Source organism: Adiantum capillus-veneris, chromosome 6 (genome assembly GCF_014529385.1).
Source record: "Adiantum capillus-veneris isolate H3 chromosome 6, ASM1452938v2, whole genome shotgun sequence".
In the NCBI taxonomy this organism is placed as follows: Eukaryota; Viridiplantae; Streptophyta; class Polypodiopsida; order Polypodiales; family Pteridaceae; genus Adiantum; species Adiantum capillus-veneris.
The window spans coordinates 138469376-138493305 of record NC_140936.1 but is presented as its reverse complement, the minus strand read 5'-3'; the positions used below and the strand labels follow the sequence as shown (position 1 = coordinate 138493305).

Genomic DNA, 23930 nt, shown 5'->3' with positions numbered 1-23930 from the left:
AATAATTTCTTCCACTCTTTGTTCCGCCGCCACCCAATGTTCACACTAGACGACGAAAGAAAACAAAGTCACTTTTCGTTCCACCCTCTATGTGAACAATTGGGTGGCGAAAGTGTGCATTCTGCAACTCTACCACCCGGAGAAGCACCTTTTGGAACGTTTCTTCCGCCTCCTCGATGTGAACCCAGCCTTAGTTTGCAACTTTGCATGCGAGGACCCTCACGTAACGACAAAATATACATCAACACCTCGGCATAAAGAAGATGTCCGTGGCTGCAGTCTCCCATCATCCATGAGAGAACCGTCAACCCATACCCAGAGCAGCGAGAGCCTCAACATGGATCACAGTATTGACGAGAACAGTGGCTTCTGCGCGGTCACGGGCATCTTCCATAGCAAGAGAGCTCGGCTTCCTGTTCCGTCCACGCCTCAGCTCTCCCTGCCCGCATTCCTCCAGCAGCAAAGCTGTGGCAACAGCACAAGCACGGCATACATCGATTTCTCGAACGGCTCCAGCATCAGCTACGCACAGCTGCACGCCCACATCAAAGCAGTTGCTGCCGGCTTGGCCCTCCTCTTAGGCTTGCGGAAAGGCGATGTGCTTCTTCTCCTGTCGCCCAACTCCATCCATTTTGTCATCTTCCTTCAGGCCGCCCTTTCGATCGGTGTGGTTATCACCACCAGCAACCCTGTTAGCCTTCCCACGGAAATCTCACATCAGGTGGAGCAGTGCGCTGCCAAATGCATAGCCACAACGGCTGCTCTTGTTCAGAAGGTTGCAGATTTGCATCTCCCTTTGATCCTTTTGGGAGATGTCCCGCAGTCAGCTCGTCTTCCCCCCCATGTTCCACTCTCCAGACTCATCACTGTACATGCGGACAGCTTTCCTTCTATCCCAGTCTACCAAGAGGACACCGCCTTACTGCTGTTTTCCTCTGGTACCACTGGGACCAGTAAGGGTGTCATCCTTTCTCACAAGAACCTCATAGCCCAGGCAGTATTCTTCATTAATAGACCAGGTTTGACGGGCTCACCTGCAAGAGTTTATCTTTGCTTTGTCCCCATGTTCCATGCGTACGGACTAGCAATTTTCAGCAGTGCAGTTCTTGGAAAAGGCTTTCCCATTGTTCTTCTTCCTAAGTTTGACATGGTACAGATGCTCCTAGCCATTCAAAATTACAAAGTCACCTATTTGCCCCTTGTTCCTCCCGTTTTGCTAGCCCTTGCAAAATCAAGCTTGGTCGAGAAATATGATTTGTCTTCACTGCGTGAAATATCTGTTGGGGCAGCTCCAGTTAGCAAAGATCTTATAATGACCTTCAAAGCTCGATTTCCTGATGTAGTTGTCTTGCAGGTATGCATTATATTTAAGTTGAGAATAAAAAAAAGCATCTCTGTTCTTTAACCAAAAGATAATATGAATTGTTTTATAAATATTGTCTCACAGGGTATGGCATACCTTGTCCCTGTGTACAAGAGTTGTGCATGGTCCTTCTTTTACAACTAGAATTTATGCATGAGGATTCAACTTGCACACAAAGAGGAGACTTGTAATTTGTCAGATAGACATCTGATCATTCATCACCCATTAAGCTAGCTTGACCCTACAGCAATCCTACACATAAATGGAGTGACTATATGAGGATGTTCTATAAGAACTGCCATAACCTCTAGAACCTCTACAAAATCTTTGCAGATGCTCTTGTTGCCTCATGAGGAATCCTGTGTTTAAATCCTGTGTCTCTTGCAACACAGCTTTCTTACCTGCTCTTGCTTTTTGTTGGAAGAAACGCACACGAGGAGGAAGCAGGATAACTGTTTCTGTGCCACCGTAGAGTGCTTCGTTTAGGTTATCAAGGTGAAAAAACCAAATTAGCCCTTGCTAGCCATCACTTGTTAATACTGTTACCCGAAGGGTATTGGGGTCTTATTCGAAACACCCCATGACACCTGAAGGCTCCAATCGACATGCCCTGCCCACTTTCCCATGACCATTGTTTTTATCGGAATTTTTGACCAAGAGTTCTCTTCTAATTACACTTCTGCAGTATGATGGGGCAATCCTTTGGAGTATGTGTTTAACAGCCACTGGGCGTGCTTCATATATGAGAGCTGGTATGTCCTTATCTCTGCTCATAGACAACTGAACAAGTAGTAAGGAAATCAACGGAAGTTTTGCTAACCCTATAAAGAGTACCAGTCTAGTGGCAAATATCTGAGAAAGTCTGAGCAAGATATTGGATTGTCTGTGGCAAATTCAGTTGATTGCTACTCACCGATTAGCCTCTTTAGTGTATGGAAGGTCTTCGACCTGTGAGCTACCAGAGTAAAGGCTTCAAACAACCAACCTGATCAACAAATCTCGTTCTGTAAATTGGGGTTCATTTGTGACTTCAGCCTAATCCTATATAACATTTTTCGAAGAGATTCTAGCTGGTGCATGTTATTATTGTGTAGTTTTTTCCTTGAAAGAAGGAGATACTTATAGGTTAATGGAAAGTGGAGACACTTGAATGTCATTGAGGTGGAGACTTCTCGCAAGTGAAGTTAAAACTCAGGATTAGGCCTTTAAGGTGGCAATTACATTGTTTTTGACATTGTGGCCTTTTATTGTTCCTTCACCTAATTGAACCCTCCCGCCCCCTTCTCTTCTCCTCTAGAATAACTTATTAATGGGGAAGAAAGAATACAGCACATGAATTGGAAGGTGGGGCCTGATCCCCACACGCTGTTTTGATCTTGATCTTGATGGTAGTTGAGAGACTCATCTCTCTAATTGACTCTCAAGAGCAAAAGCTCTCCACTCTGAACTTTGAAGAGTCTTAGCCCGATTTGAGGGTGTGGCAACCTTTAAGCTCTTCTCGGATTGCGTATTGGAACTCCCTTTTTGAAGATATGCTTGATTAAAAGGCTATAGATCTAGGTTTTGTAGACTTCTTTGACTGATTATAGAGTGGGGAGATAGTTACAGGTTATAATATCAAGGAAGGTTACTAATGAGAAAGACCATGTTATGTGTCACTAAGGATTTGCGGTTAAAGGTGCTGCCAAAGTGCCATAGTCCACCTTTTGTAGGGTATAGAGGCATCGCGAGTACCTTGAAAGGGGTAGAAAAGACTTTCTACTGGCATGCACTTGTTTGGTGTGTCAGAAGGTCGAGTTTGACAGACATAAAGCGCTAGGACTTTTACATCCTTCACCCATTCTGAACCGACCTCCCATTCCGAACCGACCTTAAGAAAGTATAGCAATGGACTTTTATCTTTGACCTTCCTAAGACTCACAATAGGCATGTTGGAATTTGGATAGTCATTGATAGAATCAACAAGCAGGCTCACCTCATTCGGGTAAAGAAGACAGTGAAAGCCCATCACTTGGCCAAGCTGTCCATCTCACAAATTTTTCTATTACATGGCATGCTTGAATCTTTAGTGTCAAATAGAGGCCCCATATTTTTTTGGAGAGCAATATGGGAGAATATAAGTACACGCCTTGACTTCTTGTCCTCATTTCATTCACAGACATATGGGCAATTGGAGATAGCCAACTTAGTGTTTTTGGACTTGTTGAGTCTTATATCCTTGATCATAAAACTCAGTGGGAGAAGTTCTTGCCTTTGGTGGAGTTCGCCTATAACAACACAGTTCACACGTCTACAGGAAAGGCACCATTTGAGATTGTCGAAGCTGTTAGAAAGGTTCCACCGATTTAGAGCACCAAGAAAAAGATTTTTGCAGCAAATTAATATATACAGGATCTAGAGACTGCTTTTGGCAAGGTAAGGGAGGCTTTGTAGAAGTCTCAAGAACTGCATAAGAAGGCAACGGACAAGCATGGACGTAACTTGCAGTTGAAGGAAAATGATTGGGTGCTACTCAAGTTTGAGAAGGCACGACTATGAAAGCTGAAGGGTAAGGATTGACTTTTCTCGAAGCTAAGTATGAGATACTACGGGTCCTTCTAGGTCCAGGAAAAGTTAAATGATGTATCTTTCAACTTGGAAGATTCATAATGCATTCCTTGTGAGTCTATTGAGACCTTTCAAAGATGAAGTGCAAGTGGACATGGAGTTAGACGAGCAACCAGAAGTGGAAGAGACGGAAGAGATATTTATTCCAGAACATGTCTTGGCTCGCAAGGAAAGGAAAGTGAAAGGTAAGTTGACACGAGGATATTTGGTCAAGTTCAGGAATTATCCGGCTCGTGATGCCAAGTGGATGGAGGAGGAGGACTTAGCAGATACTCCTCAAAATCCAGATACTAGAGCTTTACCTTGAAGCTTTTGATTTAGCACTATGACTATTCCTAGAGCTACCAATCAATCAATAGGTTGAATCTGGTGCGGCATGGACTGCACAAGAGGGGAGTTACTCTTCTTCTTTGTCATAGGGTACCTTGATGGGAATCTCGGGGGGGTCACTGTCACAAATGGGTGACATGGCATACTCCAGGACACACCACACAAGCTGGCAGCACCGTAAACGCGGAGACAGGTTGATGTGGCAGTTCCAGATTTTTCACCGGTTTTCACACTGACGTGCTGACGTGGCCTGCCGTACGGATTCCCTCTTTTTACGCTGACACTGTACGGAATTCCTGGATTTGTGCTGAGTTGCTTTTGGAGCCTATTGCTTTAATTTTAGAAGCTTTTGAATGGCAGCTTTTGGGGCTCTGCTTTTGGGCATCCCTTGTAACCAATAAATAAGTGGTTAGGTCCTCACTTCTCAGAGCATCTAGACGCAGAGTCTGAGAGTGAGCACCAACCCACTCTCGTACTTTGAACGCAGATTAATATAAAAAGAAATACCGAAAGGGGCGCCAGTCTTTGGGGCCAATATCTCTAAGCACGGAACTATGCCGGGCCGTGTAGACTCAAGTGTGAATTGTGGACTGTTTTTGAAGTGAATCTCTGCCGTGTCGCGGTAGAATCTTGACTTGGAGTGTCCAAGTTTGTTACAGTGGTATTAGAGCGTGGCCGATTTCTCTTCTTCCGGGAAATCCGATCCTTTTCCAGCGACACTTATGGATTCCAACAGAGAACAGTCGACTCCGTCTGCATCTGGGGATGCGGGAAGAGATCATGAAGAAGATTCGCATGAAGAGTACGGCCCATCTCGGCCTACTCGGGCAGAGATTGAAGAGATGGAACGTCGACAATAGGTTGACGACGCAACAAAGATGATGATCAACATTGCGAAGAATTCGAAGTTTGCAAAATTTTTGACTCAGACATCCTTCGAAGAGGTGCACACCCAGTGGTAGAAGGCCACAGAGCCACCCAACATTCAGCTTTTGGACGCGAAGAACAAAGCCAAAAAGCATGACAAAAAGCAGAAGAAAGGAACGGACTTCCCCGGTTATTCGGGTCGTCCATCTACTTTTGCATCGGTAAGAAAGCAGAAGAAGCGTGTATGATTTGAAGGACTATCCAGTTCTTCTTCTTCTTCTGACAGTTCTTCTAGCTCTTCTGACTCGAGCTAAGAAGACCGGAAAGGGAAAAAGCGAAGCAAAAAGCAAAGCTTTGAAAAAGGGCATGAAAAAGGCAAAGAAGCCTAAGTTTTGCCCAGTTTCTAACAGTCCTACAAAGGACTCGTCCTCGGATAGTTCGGACTCCGACCATCTCAGATAAAGAAGAAGCATTTCTATAATGCCAACCAGTATGACTTCCTCGACGATAAAAGCAAGAAAGTTAGAGAATTTAAAGAAGGTGGACAGTCAATTAAGTTTGACACTTTTTCTGGATCCCGAGATGCTTCGAGGGCTTTGGCCTTCATACAACAGTTTGACATAGCTTTCTTTGGAGGGCATTACTCAGAGCACTCCAAGATTCGGAGGGCTACCTCTTTCTTCAAGGGAAATGCTCGAACATGGTGGTCCACCCTGCTATTGAACAAGGAAGCTCTGGTTAAATGGTTGAGATTCAAAAGGCTTTTTATTTCTTCTTGGTTGACTCGAGAGTACGAACGAGATATACGAACTGCTTGGAATCATCTTCGATGACCAAGGGAGATTCTCTGGATGCATATTGCGAGAGATTTTGGAGCTCTTTTCTACTAGGTTCTTCATTTAAGAAGATCTCGTTTAAAGAACCGATTGAGCGGTTTTGCTGCGGACTTCCTACAGAGATCCGAGATCACTGCTTAGAACAAAAGTCAAACTCTATTCAAGAATTTATGGGTCATGCGAAACGGGGTTTTGCCATGCATTCATGCAATCTCCCTTACCCACTGATGAGATCTTGACTCAGAGAACACAATAGACTTTTAACAATGAAAGCAGAAAGAAAAAGAGCCCCCAAGACAAGAAAGATAAAGATTCACGACCCCGCCTCACTCTTTGGGAGAGGGCCAACTACATCAAAGAGGGGAAGCGTGTTGGATGCGGGGAACATGGACACGTCTCCGCGAAGTGCCCTAAAAAGGCACATCAAGAACAGAATGAAGACAGGCCAGAGAGTTCAAGAGCAACTGAGGAACGTGGACGAAAAGGCAAGATGAAAGCAGGACTTGTTCCAGATTGCATGGGTACTGACCCAAGCACGATTGATGAAAGTATAGAACTTTACCGAGCTTGGGGCAAAGTGAAAGATCAAGAAGCCCTGATTTTCTTTGATGGAGGAGCCAAGGCCAACTTCATTTCACCTGAATTGCCGGCGCGGCTCGAGATTACACCCGATCGGATGGGACCACAAGCAAAGGCAGTTCTAGCGGCACCTGGCAGGGATGTGGCCATTACACCTGTCATCGTCAAACTTCGGTTGCATTGCCAGGGGTATTTGGGGCATGAGGACTTCTACATAATGCCCTGGAAAGGTTGTGATGTCCTCTTGGGGGTCCCTTGGTACCATAAGAACAACGCCGAGGTCGATTATCGGGCGAAGAAAGCGACATTAACTACTGAAAAGGGCCGAAACATTATACTTAAATCCAGTCTGTTTGTTTACTCGATCTTTTTACAAGAGTTGAATGATGAACATAGGACAAATATGTCTGAACTTGATAAAGAACGCCAAGATTTTCTCCACACTCATGCCGATTGCTTTTCTGAGGGCCTGCCAGGCGAGTTGCCACCAACTCATCCTGAGGATCATACCATTGATCTGATACCTGGAAGCACACCACCGAACCGGCAACCTTACCGTGTGAGCCGAGCCCAGAATGAAGAGATTATGAACCAAGTGAAAGACCTCTTGGAAAAGGGTCTTATTCAGCCGAGTACTTCACCTTACTGCTCTCCGGTGTTGTTGGTTTTGAAGAAAGACGGATCTTGGAGAATGTGCATTGATTATAGAGCTCTCAATAAAATCACCATCAAGAACATATCCGATTCCGAGGATCGATGATATTCTTGACCGACTATAGGGATCCTCTTGTGTCACGTGACACATCCAACCCTATGTGTCCGTGGACAAGCTACAGCATGACCAGGGTTCAGTTCAGTCAAGTCAGTCTAGAATAGGAAGGGCACTTTTGTGAGTTAGTTCGCAGACCGTGCATGTCCAGACACTTAGATTAGATGCATATCCTTTGGTTGCACACAGCATGACCATCAGATTCCCATCAGATCCCATCAGTAGCATTTTTACAGTGCATAGGCCTATTTTCCCTATTTTTGACATTTTTCACTTATTATTTTTAAGTGACTTTTGTTGGAAAGTAGGTAAGGCAATTTTGCTAAGTTAATATATAAGCAAACCAGAGTTAGCACTTTCTGGCAGAAGAGGCAGCAGGAGCACCTTGCTCAACAGGCAACTTCTCAGCAATACCAACCCCCGCGACAACTCTGGCGTTTTCTCTCAACAGAAGACTTAGCGTTTTTGCATCAGGTAAGCCTTGGCGTTTTGTGCATAGCAGATCAGCCCCGGCGTCATCACAACATAGCAGATCAATCTAGCGTTTTTGGAGATCTTCGCAATAGAAGCAGCAATAGCACCAACGTTTTCAGTTTTCAGCAGTTAGACTCCGCAGTAGAATCCCCAAACCTCGCAGATCTCACCTTCCCGTAGCAGATCCTCGCTGCACGGTCAGATCCCGCACAGTTTGCAGATTCAGCCCGGAAAACGCAGATTTCAGCATCTGCATTTTCAGCGCGTCGTCGTCGTACCATCGTCACCGACATCGTCACCGACATAGAGTCAAAATTCAGCAGATAAAGGTTTGCAAATTTTAGCCCTTAGCATTCTCAGATTTCAGCCCGTCTCGTCGTCGTCCTCATCGTCGTCCTCATCGTCGTCGACATCATCGGCAAGTCCAAGCATTGTAGAGATTTGTGCAATCATAAGTAGACCACTCTCGCCATAGAGAGTGGGGCCTTTGGAGGAGGGTTTTACAACGTCTCTGGTGTCGTATTCTCTTCTCTATCTCTCAGTCTCATGCACTTCCATTCACAGTGTCCATTCACTTTGTTTGTGTCCATTGCACTCTCCCACTAAAGGAACAGAAGGCTCTCCCTTCCGTAGGTAAAAGGAACCCTTGAGCACAGTCCGGAGCACTCATCTTGAGCAAAGTTCAAACATTCATTCCGCTGCACCTTACGTTGGTATCAGAGCTTTGGCGGTGTTCTGTATCACTCAACAAAAGAACCACAAGAACCACATAATTTTTTTTGCTTGTTGCGGTCGCACGTAACCCAAGTCCTCTTGGGCGTGTCGATTCCTAATCCTGTTTTTGAAGAGTGGCAGGAATCCCAAGAAAGAAGGGCTTGTCTAGCCTCCCTTGGTGCCTCTTTTCACTCATTGAGAGTGGACCGTGCACTTAGCGGCCGGCCAATCAACGTGAGGTGGGAAAAAGCAACCTTGGTGTGAGCGCAAGGCCGCCAAGTGGTGTGCCTGCAGGGAAGAGTATATCTCGGGTAAGAGAAGATCCTTCTCTAACACAGATTGCAAGCTAAAGAAGAACCTCAAGAACCTTAAGAACCTCAAGACCCCCAAGAACCCAAGACTCACAAGAACCCAAGTTCCTCGTGAACTTAAGAACCCAAGACCACAAGAACCCACATGAACCCACGACTTTAGTGGATGGTCATCACTCGAAGCGGAATGGATACTTTGCTTGGAGGTGATGAGCATGAGAGAGGCGAAGAAGCATTTTCCCCACCAGGAGGTTTTTCCGACCCTCTCCCATCCCTATCTACTCAAGGATTGCACTATCTCCTATGGAGGCTTTAGACCAGATGTTTATGGAAAGGAAGTTAGAACGCGAAGCAAGAACAACAGAAAGAATGGCAGAAATTGATCGTCAGTACCAAGACAAAATGGCAGCCATAGTGCGTGAGCGCGAGCAAGCATGCTTGGAAGCCAAAGTAAGACAACCAGAATTTGATCGCGAGAACAAAGCAAGACAAGAGAAGGGCGACCAACACATGAAAGAGTTGTGGCGACTTTTTTCTATAGTGCAGGCGCAGTTTGCACAGAATCAGGAAGAGGAGACTCTTTTAGTCTCTTCTTCTCCAAAGCATGACACACAGGATTTGCATGATGAATTGCATGATGATTTGAATGACAAGCATGATGATTTGCATGATGATCACGATGTGATTTCTCACAAGTATGATGATTTGCATGATGATCAAGATGTGATTTCTCACGAGCATGATAATTTGCATGAAGATGATGTGATTGTTCACAAGGATGATGGGTTAGTTGATGCTTTTTCTAGTGAAGCTAACCTCATTGCAGATTCGATCAATCACGAAGAACCGATCTTGGCTCTCGAGTCGAGGTCTACAGAACCCCCTCAGAAAGAACTGATCTTGGCTCTCAAGGCTCTTCCTTCCGTAAGTAAAAGGAACCCTTGAGCACAGTTCGGAGCACTCATCTTGAGCAAAGTTCAAACATTCATTCCGCTGCACCTTACATTTTATTTTAGTAGGATTGATTTGAGAAGCGGATATCATCAAATCCGAATCGCACGGAGAGATGTCTACAAGACAGCTTTTCGGGTTTATTCGAGTTTTTGGTGATGCCTTTTGCCCTTACCAATTCTCCAGCGACCTTTAACCGAATGATGGACAAGATTTTCAGAGAGTACAGATCTTTTGTTGGCACTTTCTTTGATGAAATTATTGTCTTCTCGAAAGATGAGGCAGAACATAGAGAACATCTACTACAGGTCTTTCAGGCATTGAGAGATCACAAGTTGATTATCAATGCAAAAAAGAATGAATTTTTCTTGTCAGAGATAACACTTTTTGGGACACATCGTCTCAGGAACAGGAGTGTAGATGGACCCGGCCAAGATTGAGACTGCACCTGATTGGCCCGATTTAAAGAATGTCCATGAAGTTAGAAGCTTCTTGGGCTTATGTTCTTACTACCGGTGGTTCATTAGAAAGTTTGCAAAGGTTGCTTCCCCTTTGCATATCTTGATTCAAAAAGGAATCCCTTTCTCGTGGGGACCTACAAAGGTGACTGCCTTTCAAACATTGAAAGAGAAATTGACTATAGGTCCAATTTTGACTTTCCCGGATTTGCAGAAGTCATTCGAAGTATATTGTGATGCTTGTGGTTGTAGTCTTGGTGCGGTCTTAATGTAAGAAAGCCATGTCATTGCCTATGAGAGTGGATTGTTTTCAAGGCCGGAATTGACAACACAGATATATGAGAAAGAGATTTTGGCGGTTATCCATGCTCTTACTCAGTGGCGACATTACCTACTCGGAGCCGATTTTACGGTCTTCACAAATCACCAGAGTTTAGGCTACTTCTTGTCACAGAAGCAGCTATCGGAAAAGTAGATGAGGTGGGCGAACATCTTGTCACAGTTTCACTTCCAGATTGTCCATGTGCAGGGACTGAAGAACTTGGTGGCAGATGCTTTCTTGGAAGCCGTTGGTCTTGGCTATTTCCGCGATACATCGTAGAAGCTTCGAGGACATGGTCGATCAGTACGCCACAAATCCAGATTTTGCATATGTATTCGGTCGAATACAGAATAGGGAGATAGTAGCGGGATATTCCATTCTGGATGGCTACTTGATGAAGAAAACGATGTTGTGCGTCACACAGCCATTGAGGGAAAAGGTTCTAACCGAATGCAACTGTCCACCATTTACAGGTCACCGCGGCATTGATACCACCTTGAAAGCTGTGGAGCGATACTTCTTTTGGCCGAGACTCAAGAAGGACGTGGACGATTTTGTACGCAGTTGCTTGGTATGCCAGAAGGTCAAGTTTGACAGGCATAAAGCACAGGGATTGTTACAGCCTTTACCCATTCCCACCCACTGCTCGGAAAGTATTGCTATGGATTTGATCTCCCGAAGACACATAGTGGGCACGATGGTATCTGGACTATTATTGACAGATTTAGCAAGCAAGCTCATTTCATTTTAGTGAAGAAAACAGTCAAGCCGGATCACTTAACGAGATTGTTCATTGCCCAGATATTCAGATTACATGGCATTCCTGAGACAATAGTCTCTGACAGAGATCCCCGATTCACGAGTTTGTTTTGGAAGGCTATTTGGGAGACCATTGGCATACGGTTGCAGTTCTCGTCATCTTTCCACCCGCAAAAAGATGGGCAATCTGAGATTGCAAATTTAGTCGTACTGGATTTGTTGAAGTCTTACATTTCGGATCAGAAGACTCAATGGGAAAGGTTTTTACCTTTGGTGGAATTTGCCTACAATAACACGATTCACTCTTTGACGGGAAAGGCGCCATTTGAGATTATTGAGGTGCTACGAAGGTTCCACCCTTCCTAAGCACAAAAGATAAGATTTTTGAAGCCGACTAGTACACGAGAGACTTGGACACTGCTTTTGGAGGCTTTATAGAAATCTAGGAAAGACACAAGAAGGCAGCAGATCGACATCGTCGCGATTTGAAATTAAAAGAAGACGATTGGGTGCTCTTATGTTCTGAGAAGGCACGCCTGAGAAAGAAAAAGGGAAAGGAGCGGCTTTTTCCAAATCTTAGCATGAGATAGTATGGACCTTTCCAGATAAAAGAAAAGATAAATGATGTCTCCTTTAGAATGAAGCTGCCCGATACTTGGAGAATTCACAATGCATTTCATGTGAGTCTCTTGAAGCCTTTTAAAGGCGATGTGCCCAATGATGGGGAGCCAGATGAGCAACCCAAAGTGGAGGAAAGCAAGGAGATACTCATTCCAGAACAGATATTGGCACATAAAAATAGAAAGATAAACGGTAAAGTGAAAAGGCGGTTCTTGGTTAAATTCAAGAACTATCTTGCATTGGATGCAAAGTAGATGGAGGAGGAGGACCTAGCAGATACTCCTCAGATTGTGAAACTTTACCTTGAAGCATTCGGTTTAGCATAGTCTACTCCGATAGAACCCCGATTTCAGCATGGACGAATCTAGTGCAGCAGGGATGCACAAGAGGGGAGTCACTCCGCTCCTTTGTCGCCAGATTGTCCCGATACTTTGATCTGATATAGAGTCACTGATGTCCCTTTGGGTTTTAGGGATACTGCTGAGCTGACAGTATTCTGCTGTATGACTTTATGAACTGGAATTCCTGATAATGAAAATGATACTCATTGATTTGTACTTGACTTGTTTAAGTGCAGGAACTGATAGACGAAATGACTGTAGCATTTCGGTCTCATAAATCTCTATAGACATGATTGCAATATGGATTAATTAATCAGGCATCTGAGAGGTCTCGATTGGATCTAGATGCGATTGCTAAATACGTTGCCGATTAATCATGGTCTGAGATTTGGAATGATTTTTGAATGTGATTTTTCATGTGATGTCAAGTGATTTCCTGTGATGTGACTGTCAATTGGTACATGTGCTAGATGTGTTGTTCCTAGTGCGTCGATACTAACAGTTAGTGTCTGCTAAGACAGTTTATGGCCTCTGTCTGTTTTGCAGGCGTAATCGAGGGCGATTACAATGCTTTCAAGAGGGGGGTATGTCACAAATAGGTGATGTGGCATACTCCAAGACACACCACACAAGCTGGCAGCACCGTAAAACGCAAAGACAGGCTGACGTGACAGTTCCGGATTTTCCGCCGGTTTTCACGTTGACAGTATTGACGTAGCCTGCCGTACGGATTCCCGCTTTTTACGTTGACACAGTGTACGGAATTCTTGGATTTGCGCTGAGTTGCTTTTGGAGCCTATTGCTTTAATTTTAGAAGCTTTTGAATGGCAGCTTTTGGGGCTCTGCTTTTGGGCATCCCTTGTAACCAATAAATAAGTGGCTAAACCTCACTTCTTAGAGCATCTGGACGTAGATTCTGAGAGTGAGCACCTACCCACTCTCTTGTACTTTGAACACAGATTAATACAAAAAGAAATACCGAAAGGGGTGTCCGTCTTTGGGGCCAATATCTCTAGGCACGGAACTACGCCCGGCCGTGTCGACTCAAGTGTGAATTGTGAATTGTTTTGAAGTGAATCTCTACTGTGTCGTGGTAGAATCTTGACTTGGAGTGTCCAAGTTTGTTACAGTCACTATGTATAAATTTTACATATCACGTGCGTTCAAGGACTATCTTTTTAACTCCTTATATGTGAAATAAAATACACCCTTTTCCTATTCAATCTGTAAATTTTTTTTCCAATTGCATTTTATGGTACCCTTCTGTATGTGAAAATGTGAGAAAAATAAAATTTAATAACCCCTTCTGCTGCCCTCACGTGATAGTCACATAATTATTAAGTGACCCCCCGAGATGGGAATAAAGTCACTGATTTCTTTTGATATTGACATGTGAATGACTTTATGTAAAGAAGTACTTTGAAATGGAAATTCCTAAATGAATCTTTTACATGGGCTCTCTCATGTGTGTATTGTTTGAGTACGTGTCTAAAAGATAGAATGATTGCAACATTTTATCTAAGTCATCTCAGGGGTGATGTGAATGTGATAGTAACGAGATTTAGTAGATCAAGACATCTGTGAAAGATCAGCGCGGTCTTGATGTGATTGCTAAATAAGTTACAATGATCATGATTCTCTTCTAAGATCTCTACGGGGATAGTGTGATGTGAATGTCAGTGATTGTCGTCTTCGTGCAAGTGTTGGATATGTGTGGTCAGTGTCGATACTTAGAGTCAGTGTCTATTGAACTAGTTTTTGCCCTATGTTTGTTTTGCAGACGTAATCGAGGGGCGATTTCAATTCTTTCAAGAGGGGGTGTATGCTTCAAAGTGATGATGTGGCATGGCCTAAAGGACAGATCCGGGCCAAAGGGCCTAAATCTTTTAAAAAGGAAGGAAAAGAAGTTATCACCAACTTGCAGAGTTTGGCTGAGTGGCCCAAAGGGGGTTACGGTTAAAAATGCTTACGTGGCAGCAGCGTACGGACATGCTCGAAAATCACGTTGGAGGCTTAGGCTCAAAAATCACGTTGGAGGCTTTTGGGGTGCACAGTTTTTGGGGTGCCAGCTTTTGGACGTCTTGTATGTTTATAAGCAGAGCGAGGGCCTCATTCTCCTCACATGTGAGCTTGGGAGCACTGAGAGGAGGACCCTCGGACATTGTACTTTCCGAAGGATAATTGACACGTGCACATCTAACCCTATGTGCATGTGGACAAGCTGTAACTCCTATTTCTAGGGTTTAGGACAACCTAGGAAGTGTTTTGGCACCGTGTGAGCCTATAAGCAGGACCTGCATATCGAGGCACTTTAGATTAGTTGCATACCCTTTGATTGCACATGAGCATAGCCAGTGTCTGCTACGCGTAGGCACTGGGGAATGTTCCCATACAACTATATTGGTGCTATTTATCTGCATGTGAAGCACCTCTTATAAGCGAGTCTATTAACTCATTGATAAGTGACATTTTTCGAAATCGTGGGGTTAAAGTTGGGTCGCGCAATGTAAATAAAAATCCCACTATTTTTGAAAATGTGACTAAATAATAAACCCACTTATAAGAGGTGCTTCACATGCAGATAAATACCTAGGTTGGGTACTAAGCCTACACATAGCAGACACTGGCTATGCTCATGTGCAATCAGAGGGTATGCAACTAATCTAAAGTGCCTGGACATGCAGGCCCTACATACAAGCTCACAAGAGTACCATAACGCTTCCTAGGCTTCCTAAACCCTAGAAATAGGAGTTATAGCTTGCCCACATGCACATAGGGCTAGATGTGCACGTGACATCCCCCCTTTTTATGGTGAGGTATTGGTACGGAGATGCATCTTCCTTGTAGTCTGCCAACAATTCAAGGTAATTTGTGGAGAAGTCTTTGTCCACCCACACCGCTTCCTGGGTTTCGCGATCCTTGAACTTCAAAAAGTACTATGATGCTTGTTTCTTTGAGCCATGGTGAAAACGATGCAGCAAAATCTTATTCACGACAAGCTAATGAGCATCATCAAGATGTTACTATCAAAGAAGGGGATTGGGTTTATCTTAGAATCATGAAGCAACGTCTTAAGCAAGTAGGAAAGAAGTGTTCAAAGTTGTCTTTTCGGATGTATGGTCCATTTCCAGTCATTTAAAAGATAAATTATGTGTGTGTGAAATTGCGGCTACCTAACTTATGGTCAATGCATCCGTTTTTCACGTTTCTTGGTTGAAGTTGTTTCAGGGAGATCCACTAAAGGACATTTCTGAAGAAGACGAACTTGAGATCGTGGACGAAGCTGAAGTCATGAAGCCGGAACAGATTTTGCTGCATCGTTTTTGCCATGGCTCAAAGAAACAAGCACAACAATACTTTTTGAAGTTCAAGGATCGCAGAAGTCACGAAGCAGTGTGGGTGGACGAAGACTTCTTCATAGATTACCCCGAGTTGTTGGTAGACTACAAGGAAGCTATGGCCGTACTAGTACCTCACCATAAAACGGGGGGGATGTCACGTGCACATCTAATCCTATGTGCATGTGGACAAGGTGTAACTCCTATTTCTAGGGTTTAGGACAACCTAGGAAGTAACCCTTGTGAGCTTGTACGCAAGACATGCATGTCCAGGCACTTTAGATTTGTTGCATATCCTCTGATCGCACATGAACATAGCTAGTGTCTGATACGTGTAGGCACTAGGGAGTATTCGCATACAGTTGCATTAGTATCCAACCTAAGTATTTATCTGCATGTGAAGCACCTCTTATAAGCGAGTTTATTAACTCATCAATAGGTGACATTTTTAGAAATCATGGTATTTTTATTGGCATTGCCCAACCCAACTTTAATCCCATATATAAGTGACCCTGAGGGTCACTTTTTAAGCATAAGTCAGCACCCTCAATACCGGCACCAAGTACCTGCAGTACCTAAGCACCTCTAGCGTTTTTGCAGCAGTACGACCATCAACATCCATGGCGATTTTCCACCAATATACTCAAGCCACCAGCGTTTTTAGCCTACACTAATAGATTACATCGCCGTTAGTTTTCAACCCTAGCATTTTTCAGAATTTGCCGATTTCATCCATAGTCCCAGTGTTTTCAGATTCAGCCATCATCAGCCAACGTTTTCAGTTTCCAGCCCATCGCCGACATCGGCGACAACAGGTCAGCCCATAGCCTTGTCGCAGTTGCAAACCCTAATGTTTTGCATTTTCAACCCTTAGCCTTGCAGACCCAAGCACCTACAGCAAGATCCCATCAGCATCTCAGCATCTAGGACCATTCTATCAGCATTTGTGAAATTTAAAGATACCTCTCTAGCGATAGAGGGGGCCCTCGGAGGGGGTTTGGGACCCCATTTGGTGTTAGTCCTCTCTCTCTATCTCTTTATCACTCACAGAACCTTCATTCACAGTATCATTCTGAAGTAAAAGGAACCTTGAGTATGCACTGAGCACTCATTTTGAGCATCCACCATCAATCACTTCCGCTGCACATTACAATAATAATAAAGAAAGAAGGGGAGTGCATTTGGGCGTGGAACTACGCCGTGCCGTGCTGACTCTCCTTTTCTCTCTCTTTATTCAAGTTTTGCACAATTACTTGCACTATCTCACGTGTTGTAGTAGATCTTTGGCTTGGAGTGTTCAAGTCTATTACAATAGCGCAGTAGGGGAGGATTCTTGCTATGTATGGGACCACCTTCCTAGAGCTAGAGCTTACCTTACTAGGAAAGATAGAGGCATTGGCCAATGGCTCTTTCACCTTATGGGTAAATCCTAGCACTAGAACCTTTCACAGCTTTCTTTTCTTCTTTACAGAGGGTGGGAAGGGGGGGCTTCAATGAAACAATCAAATGATGACATAGCCTTGCAATTGATTGGCATTGTTTGTGTATTGAACTGGTTTGTTGTCACAACTAGAACTTTTTACAAGCTCATATCTTGCCCTTGGTGATGTTTGTATAGTGATCGGTTTTCTTAACAAGTAGCACTAAAAATTGGTATGGCTGATGCTATTCAAAGGGCTATGGGTTGACCGAGTCAGCTGCCGTTGGGGCCACAATCCTTACTGCTGAGGAGTCTCGAGAGTTCAGCTCAGTAGGCTTGCTCTCTCCAAATACAGAAGCAAAGATTGTGCATGTTGATTCAGGAAGTCCTTTGCCTCCAAACCATTCTGGAGAGATATGGCTAAGAGGACCAACAATTATGAAAGGTAGCTCAATATATTTGGCATGAAAGTTGAACATCAAAAAGAGACCAAATTGCTCCTTCATACTCCAGAAATGTAAACCACAGGATATCTTGGACAGCCCGAAGCAACAGCAAGCACAGTTGACAAGGAAGGATGGCTGCGTACTGGCGATTTGGGATACATCAACTCCAACGGGTTTTGTTTTATTATTGACCGATTGAAGGAGCTCATCAAGTACAAGGGATTTCAGGTATCGAGATGCAAAGCAGAGCTTGTTCTTCAGAATGCATACATATCTTGTCTTTGCTAGCTTTCATGTATGTCATAATCTTGTGAGAGAATCTGGGGAGCCACAATACTGTATTAAAGCCATTGATAATCTGTTAGTACTTTTGTTCCCAGTTATCTAGCCTAAAAGCCTCTTTTCAGTGAGTTATGGTTTTAAGAGATGTCTTGAAGTTCAATTGCCTGAATGAGAGGGTCTAAAGGTGTCTTCTAGTTTGTCTACGCTTACTGTCTCCAAAGATTCCTAGGCTGTAATGTACAGTGATGCATAAATGGTCACTGGGAGCATGCTATGAATAGCAAGAACTGTTTGGGAAAATGGCCATTTTGGTACAAGGGGCAGTAGAGCAAGGTTCTACTATCTGCTGTATATGCAATAATCACTCTCACAAAGGTAGTCTTACGTTTGCTTATTAGTTTAGGTTGTACCTCTAGTGTTCTTTGTCAATCAGGTTTGAATAGCATATTGTTTTCTAAAGCATTTGTGTGAAAAAGACTTAAGGTTTGATGATTAGTTGCTTTGTACTTGGTTTAGATTGACTTGTGCAGTTGTCTTATTGTGTTTATAGAGTATCCATGTGCTTAATGCAAAAGTTGTTTGTATTAAGTGAAGAAGCCAAATGTGAGGCAGCATCCTGCACTTTGCTTGCTGCCTATTCTGGAGTTTACTAGGATGACGTTTCCTCGTGATGTGAATGTGGCCACTAAAGACTTGTTATGTTTGTTGAAGATATGCCACAAGAGTTAGGTCATTTTCAAAACAGCTCCTGTGAGTCGTATAGGATTCATAAACATCAAATCTCTTATTGTATCATCCTTTTTTTATCAAATGTACACATTTTCGTTGTGCACTGCAATTTCCTAATGTTGGTTTACTTTTATTTCTCTGCTATATGGGAGGTAGATGGAAACAAGGAGAGGATATAACGGGAAGAATTGCACGCCAGAGTCGTGGAGACGGTTCTGTCAAGAGGAACTGCATGCATGAGGATTGGGGCCGACCTGAGCGCTAGAGGCTGACGCGTGACCTGCTGCTTGGGAACATAGTTTTTTTCATACACATATGTTTGGCCACGCAAACGTTTTGGTATGTTTGGAGTATGATTGGATATACTCCAGCCTTAAAATTTTGGGCGTCCACAAAATTTTGGACTAAAAGGTCCAATTGGCTGGAGATTCTTCGGATGACAATGAAGATGTAGAGAAGGATGATGAGGATGAGGATCTTGCATTGAACAACGACGATGAAGATGAGGCCAGCAATGATGAGAGCAAAGGGACGAGTAGTTGATGCATCATGATACATGACTCATGCTTATGATTCATGAATTGCCATTGGCAGCCCGCCTTAGTCTTTTTGATATTTAGTTTATATTTAGTGTTCACACTTCACTATTAGTATCTAGCATGTATGCTTGCAGCTTCATGCTTCATGTTAGCAGCCTGGACTTTGGAATTTCTCATTTTGTATTCAGCAGCCAGCAAGCTCCATGCTTACAAGCTATGTTATGATTCATGAATCTATCATTTAGTCTTGACTCTCAATTTTGAGACTCCACTTTAGTCGTGGTTTTGGTTTTGTGATGGTGTACCATGTAAATTGTAAGTAAACTCTGTAACACTAGAAGTCTAAGCCTTCTATTGCTCATTATAAAGTAAATTGCAATCACTCAGCTTTTAAGGTCATATTTTCCCCCCTATTTTCTTTATGGCATATGATCTCAGAAGTATGGTATTTCTACGGGTCTGGATCATACTCTTTTCATACTTTCATACCCGTATGCGTATGCAATATGTTTGGCGTATGAAAAACTATGCTTGGTAAGGCCATAGGCTGCATGCATTCTCTTAACCTGCTTGAGCCTTGCGAAGTTGCTCCACCACAGAAAGCTGTTCGCTAGTTGCTGCAGTGGCTGTTACTTGCCCATTGAGAGTCTGCGCTGCTGCTGGGCAGAGTTTGCAGGGGGGCATTTTGGTGGGAAGATGCTGCTGACTCCTTAGTTCTTAACCTTGACCTTGCACATCATCTGACATAGCTCTGCATTAACCTTGCACTTACTTGACCGTCAATTTTCACACAGACGTTTAGTATGACATTTTATTTCATCTCTCTCTCTCTCTCTCTCTCTCTCCCCTCCATCTCTCTCAATCTCTCTTAACAAAAATTCCACGCAGGTGCGGGCTCTTTCAGAGACTTTTTTTTAAAGAGATTGACAAAGAGTGAGGAGAGAGAAAGAGAGGGGGAGGGGTTGAAAAAAAAACCTAGGTTTAATGTAATCCCACCTACAAATTTTGAGATTTACCTCTAAATTTTAAATTATAAAGTGAATAAACCTACAAAATCTAGAGAAATTTAGCATCATTTGGTGTAAAAACCTTCAAATTTAGTCATCATTGCTCTCTCTCTCTCTCTCTCTCTCTCTCTCTCTCCATAGATGGTATCTACAGACGCTTAACCCCTAGGGGAGCTCACTTATATATTGACAGAGACACTACAGGATGCAGCAGCAGAGGCATACCCACACATAGAGCCTGGGTGGCAATGACGTTCTGGGAGCACTCCCCAGAATAATTGGTATGATGAGGAATGCAGAGAGACCAGAGCCCGACTTTAGAGGGAGGTACTTCTAAGAGTCATTACTCACAGGCAGTCACGGATATCTTTTTAGCGTTTGGTACGACGGAAGAAGAGGGCGTTTCTAGCTCGGCTAGAGCAGAATTTATATCAGTTGTTTTTGAGCCAGGATTCAAGCGAGGCATGGCGACTCTTCCATGAGCATTCCCCCCCACCGGTCATCACTTCTACGGAGGTATGGGGTCAGTATGCATCATCTCTCTACACAGTTTCGGGCAGCCACCTCTTTCAGATCCACTAGAGCCATGCCCATACACATGTGCTTTCTTTACCGCTGAAATGGTAAAGAAATCCATTGATAGGATAAAGACTAGGAGAGCATATGATCACGATGGACTATAGCAGAGCATTTTGCCAGAGATTTGCTTGCAGAGCTTATAGTAGTGATGTTCAACCGTGCCATGTGCGAGGCCCTACATGATATTTGGAGTTTGTCCACGACTGTACCTATCTTCAAGTCAGGGGACCCTATGGAGCCTGGGAATCACTGGACTATCATGATTGGACACACATTGGCACAGTTGTACGCATCCATCCTTGAGCAGCATTTGAGTAGATGGGTAGAGAGAGAGGTGTACGGGCAGTAGGACAGGCGGGTTTCAGGAGAGGTTTCTCTACTCTTGATTATATTTTGACACTCAGCCATTATTGAGGAGGGGAGATCACGTGGGAGATGGCTCTATTGTTGCTTTGTGGACTTCCGCAAAACCTTCGATACAGTGCCTAGAGCTAGATTGATGCCCAGACTGCAAGAGATGGGGGTACCCAAAGAGTTGATCTAGGGGATCATGGCTCTATACAAGTCAGTAGTGAGGCATGTACGCACTTGAGAGGGGATTTTTGATTTGGTTCACTCCACTATTGGGGTGAAACAGGGTTGCCTGCTATCTCTTACACTATCTGGCATGTATGTGGATGAGGTTGCTGACTACATTGAGAGGGATGGTGATAGAGGAGCACAGTTGGCAGGGACATCGATCCCACTATTGTTATATGCTGATGATATTGTGTTGATTTTCGACTCCCTGGAGAGGATGCAGTGTCATTTAGATGCTTTGTACACATTTGCCCACGATAGTGAATTGTCTATTAATTTGGGGAAAACCAAGTTCATGGTGTTTAACACCACACCACAGTGGGTCAGGAGGTCAGCTCCTACTTTTACATATGGCTAGGAGACGGTGGAGTATACAGATGCATACACCTATCTTGGGGTAGTCTTCAGTGGACTTGCGTTTTCATTGAGAAGAGTAGCAGAGACTAGATTGACGAGAGCTTGTTCAGCCTTGGGAGGGTTGGAGAAGAGGTGTTCGCAGGTTCAGTTTCAGGAACCTCGAACAAAGCTGTGGCTTTTTGACACTCTAGTGGCTTTAGCTATGCTCTATGGGGTTCAGATTTGGGGGCTTTCAATGGACCACCAAGGCAGATCTGGTAGCACTGATAGATGGAGATGTATGGAGAGGCCTCTAGTCTCTATGATCTCTCGGATGATTCGGGCTAAGGCCTGGGCTAAGGCCTTAGTGCCACATGAGATTATTCGAGCTGAGCTAGCTTTGCCCCTCTGGTAGTTGAGGCCCTTACTAGATTAGTTTCCTTCATGCATAATTTATGGGACCTTCTCAAAGACAGATGACATCATGGTTTCAGTCACATGGCTTCAACATGGATAGATTGCCTCCATTCCAGTACTCCTTGGATACACCCTCCCTTTCTCTCACACGGACAAAGACCACTAGACTTATATGTCAGGATTTGATTCGACTAGATACCACAAGCACATGGATACAGCTGGTACAAGAGTTGGACACGAAGATGTCTTCCTATAGAGAGCATCTCCTCCAACTAACAGAGGATGGATATGTGATCAGGCCAGCCTATATGGACACTCATTTATCCTATGGGATACGATGTGCTATTGGTTAGATGCGCACATCATCACATCAGCTAGAGATTGAGACTGGCAGATTTAGGAGAGTGCCAACAGAAGCCAGTATATGCCAGTTGTGTCATATAGAGCCAGAGACAGAGTTACATCACATTTGTTGTTGTCCGGTATACTATGAGATATGTGGTTGCTTTCACTGTCTATTCAGAGAGGGCTTTGGACCGTTGGCTAGAGTCATTAGATATTAGGATCAACGATGCCTTGGGTTGTTTTTGCTAGAGCTGCGCAGTCACAGGGAAGAGTCTCTTGAGGAGTCTAGGTAGTGGGAGACATTCACAGAGGGAGATCACTGACTTCTTTAGAGCAGGGACTCAGCAGCCGGATGAGCATGCTTCACAATAGACTTCAGAGCCCACTTCTACAAGAGGTATATTAGTGGAGAGTGCCACTGAGCTCGGGAGCGCTAGACGCCCACGTATACGGGCAGACCACGACATCGACGGAGGCTCCACTAGAGAATCAGAAGTATTCTAGCACGACATGGGAGATGCCCAGTACGACTACTTACAAAGGCGGACATCGACGAAGCTCGTCAGCGACCGATGCAATACTTTCTCGGACAATGCCCGATCCCGGGCATCCTCGGGCATGGATGATGATGATGATGATTTCAATATGACGATTTTAGTTTTTTAGTTTAGTCTTTCACTTTACTTCATTTTATTTTTGTACCCAAAGTTCCCAAACATTGAATTAGATCCACAAGGATTGATCAGTTTGGCCTCATAGGTCATTTTGGTTTTTTGGAACGTTTAATATAACATTTCTTTTCATTTCATTCTCTCTCTCTCTCTCTCTCTCTCTCTCTCTCTCTCTCTCTCTGAGCCGTCACAGGAGTTGGGCACGAAGATGGATTTCTATAGAGAGCATCTTCTCCACATCACAGGAGATGGGTTTGTGATTCGACCCAGCTACATGGACACACATATGTCTCATGGTTTGCGGTGTGCCATTGGTCAGATACGCACATCCTCACATCAGCTAGAGATTGAGACTCGTAGATTCAGAGGGATACCAGCAGACAACAGGATATGCCGCTTATGCCAGGTAGAGCCAGAGATAGAGCTACATTACATATGTCATTTCACAGTGTACTATGAGATTCGGGGCCGTCTCCATTGCTTATTCAGAGAGGGTTTCGGTCCTTTCTCTAGGGTCATGAGTTATGAGGATCAGAGATGTCTTGGGCTATATCTACTTGAGTTACACAAATATTGTCACAAATTGGTGACGTGTCACACACACACACCCCAATGGGAAATGCTGACGTGGTTGTCGGATTTCTGGCGGGACAGACACGTGGCACTGCGGTACGGAATCCTGTAATTTCCGGTGCTGATTGGGGCAGCAGGAAAAAAACAGGCGGCAGCTTTTAGGCGTTGCTTTTTTCTACGCAGGGCTGGCTACGTTGGAGCTTTATTGAATTGCTTTAGTTTACTAAAGAAGGCTAGAGTTGACTTGCTTTATTTTATTAAAGCATAAGAGAAAGAGCCTTTGCTTTATTTTTAGAAAGCTTTTGATTTTCAGCTTTTGGGGCTTTGCTTTTAGCATCCCTTGTAATCTATAAATAAGCAGGTAGGC

The 23930-nt window shown here is 44.0% G+C and overlaps 1 protein-coding gene across 7 annotated transcripts in view; it reads left to right on the top strand.

Annotated features, from left to right (window-relative positions):
• Positions 1-265: 265 nt before the first annotated feature.
• Positions 266-23930, top strand: part of LOC147456360 (beta-phenylalanine coenzyme A ligase-like) — a 74677-nt gene continuing 51012 nt past the window's right edge. For 4 of the 7 annotated variants that reach the window (XR_015188454.1, XR_015188456.1, XR_015188455.1 and 1 more), the window contains exons 1-3: positions 268-1354; positions 17316-17505; positions 17589-17734. Coding sequence is in view for 3 of the 7 variants with exons in the window: in XM_086514873.1 (XP_086370999.1) it covers positions 293-1354; positions 17316-17505; positions 17589-17734 (1398 nt within the window). In the remaining 4 variants the exon portion in view is untranslated. Of the gene's footprint in view, positions 1355-17315; positions 17506-17588; positions 17735-18673; positions 19325-23930 lie in introns of those variants that run through there. The other 3 variants (XM_086514874.1, XR_015188457.1, XM_086514875.1) reach the window with 3 other exon arrangements.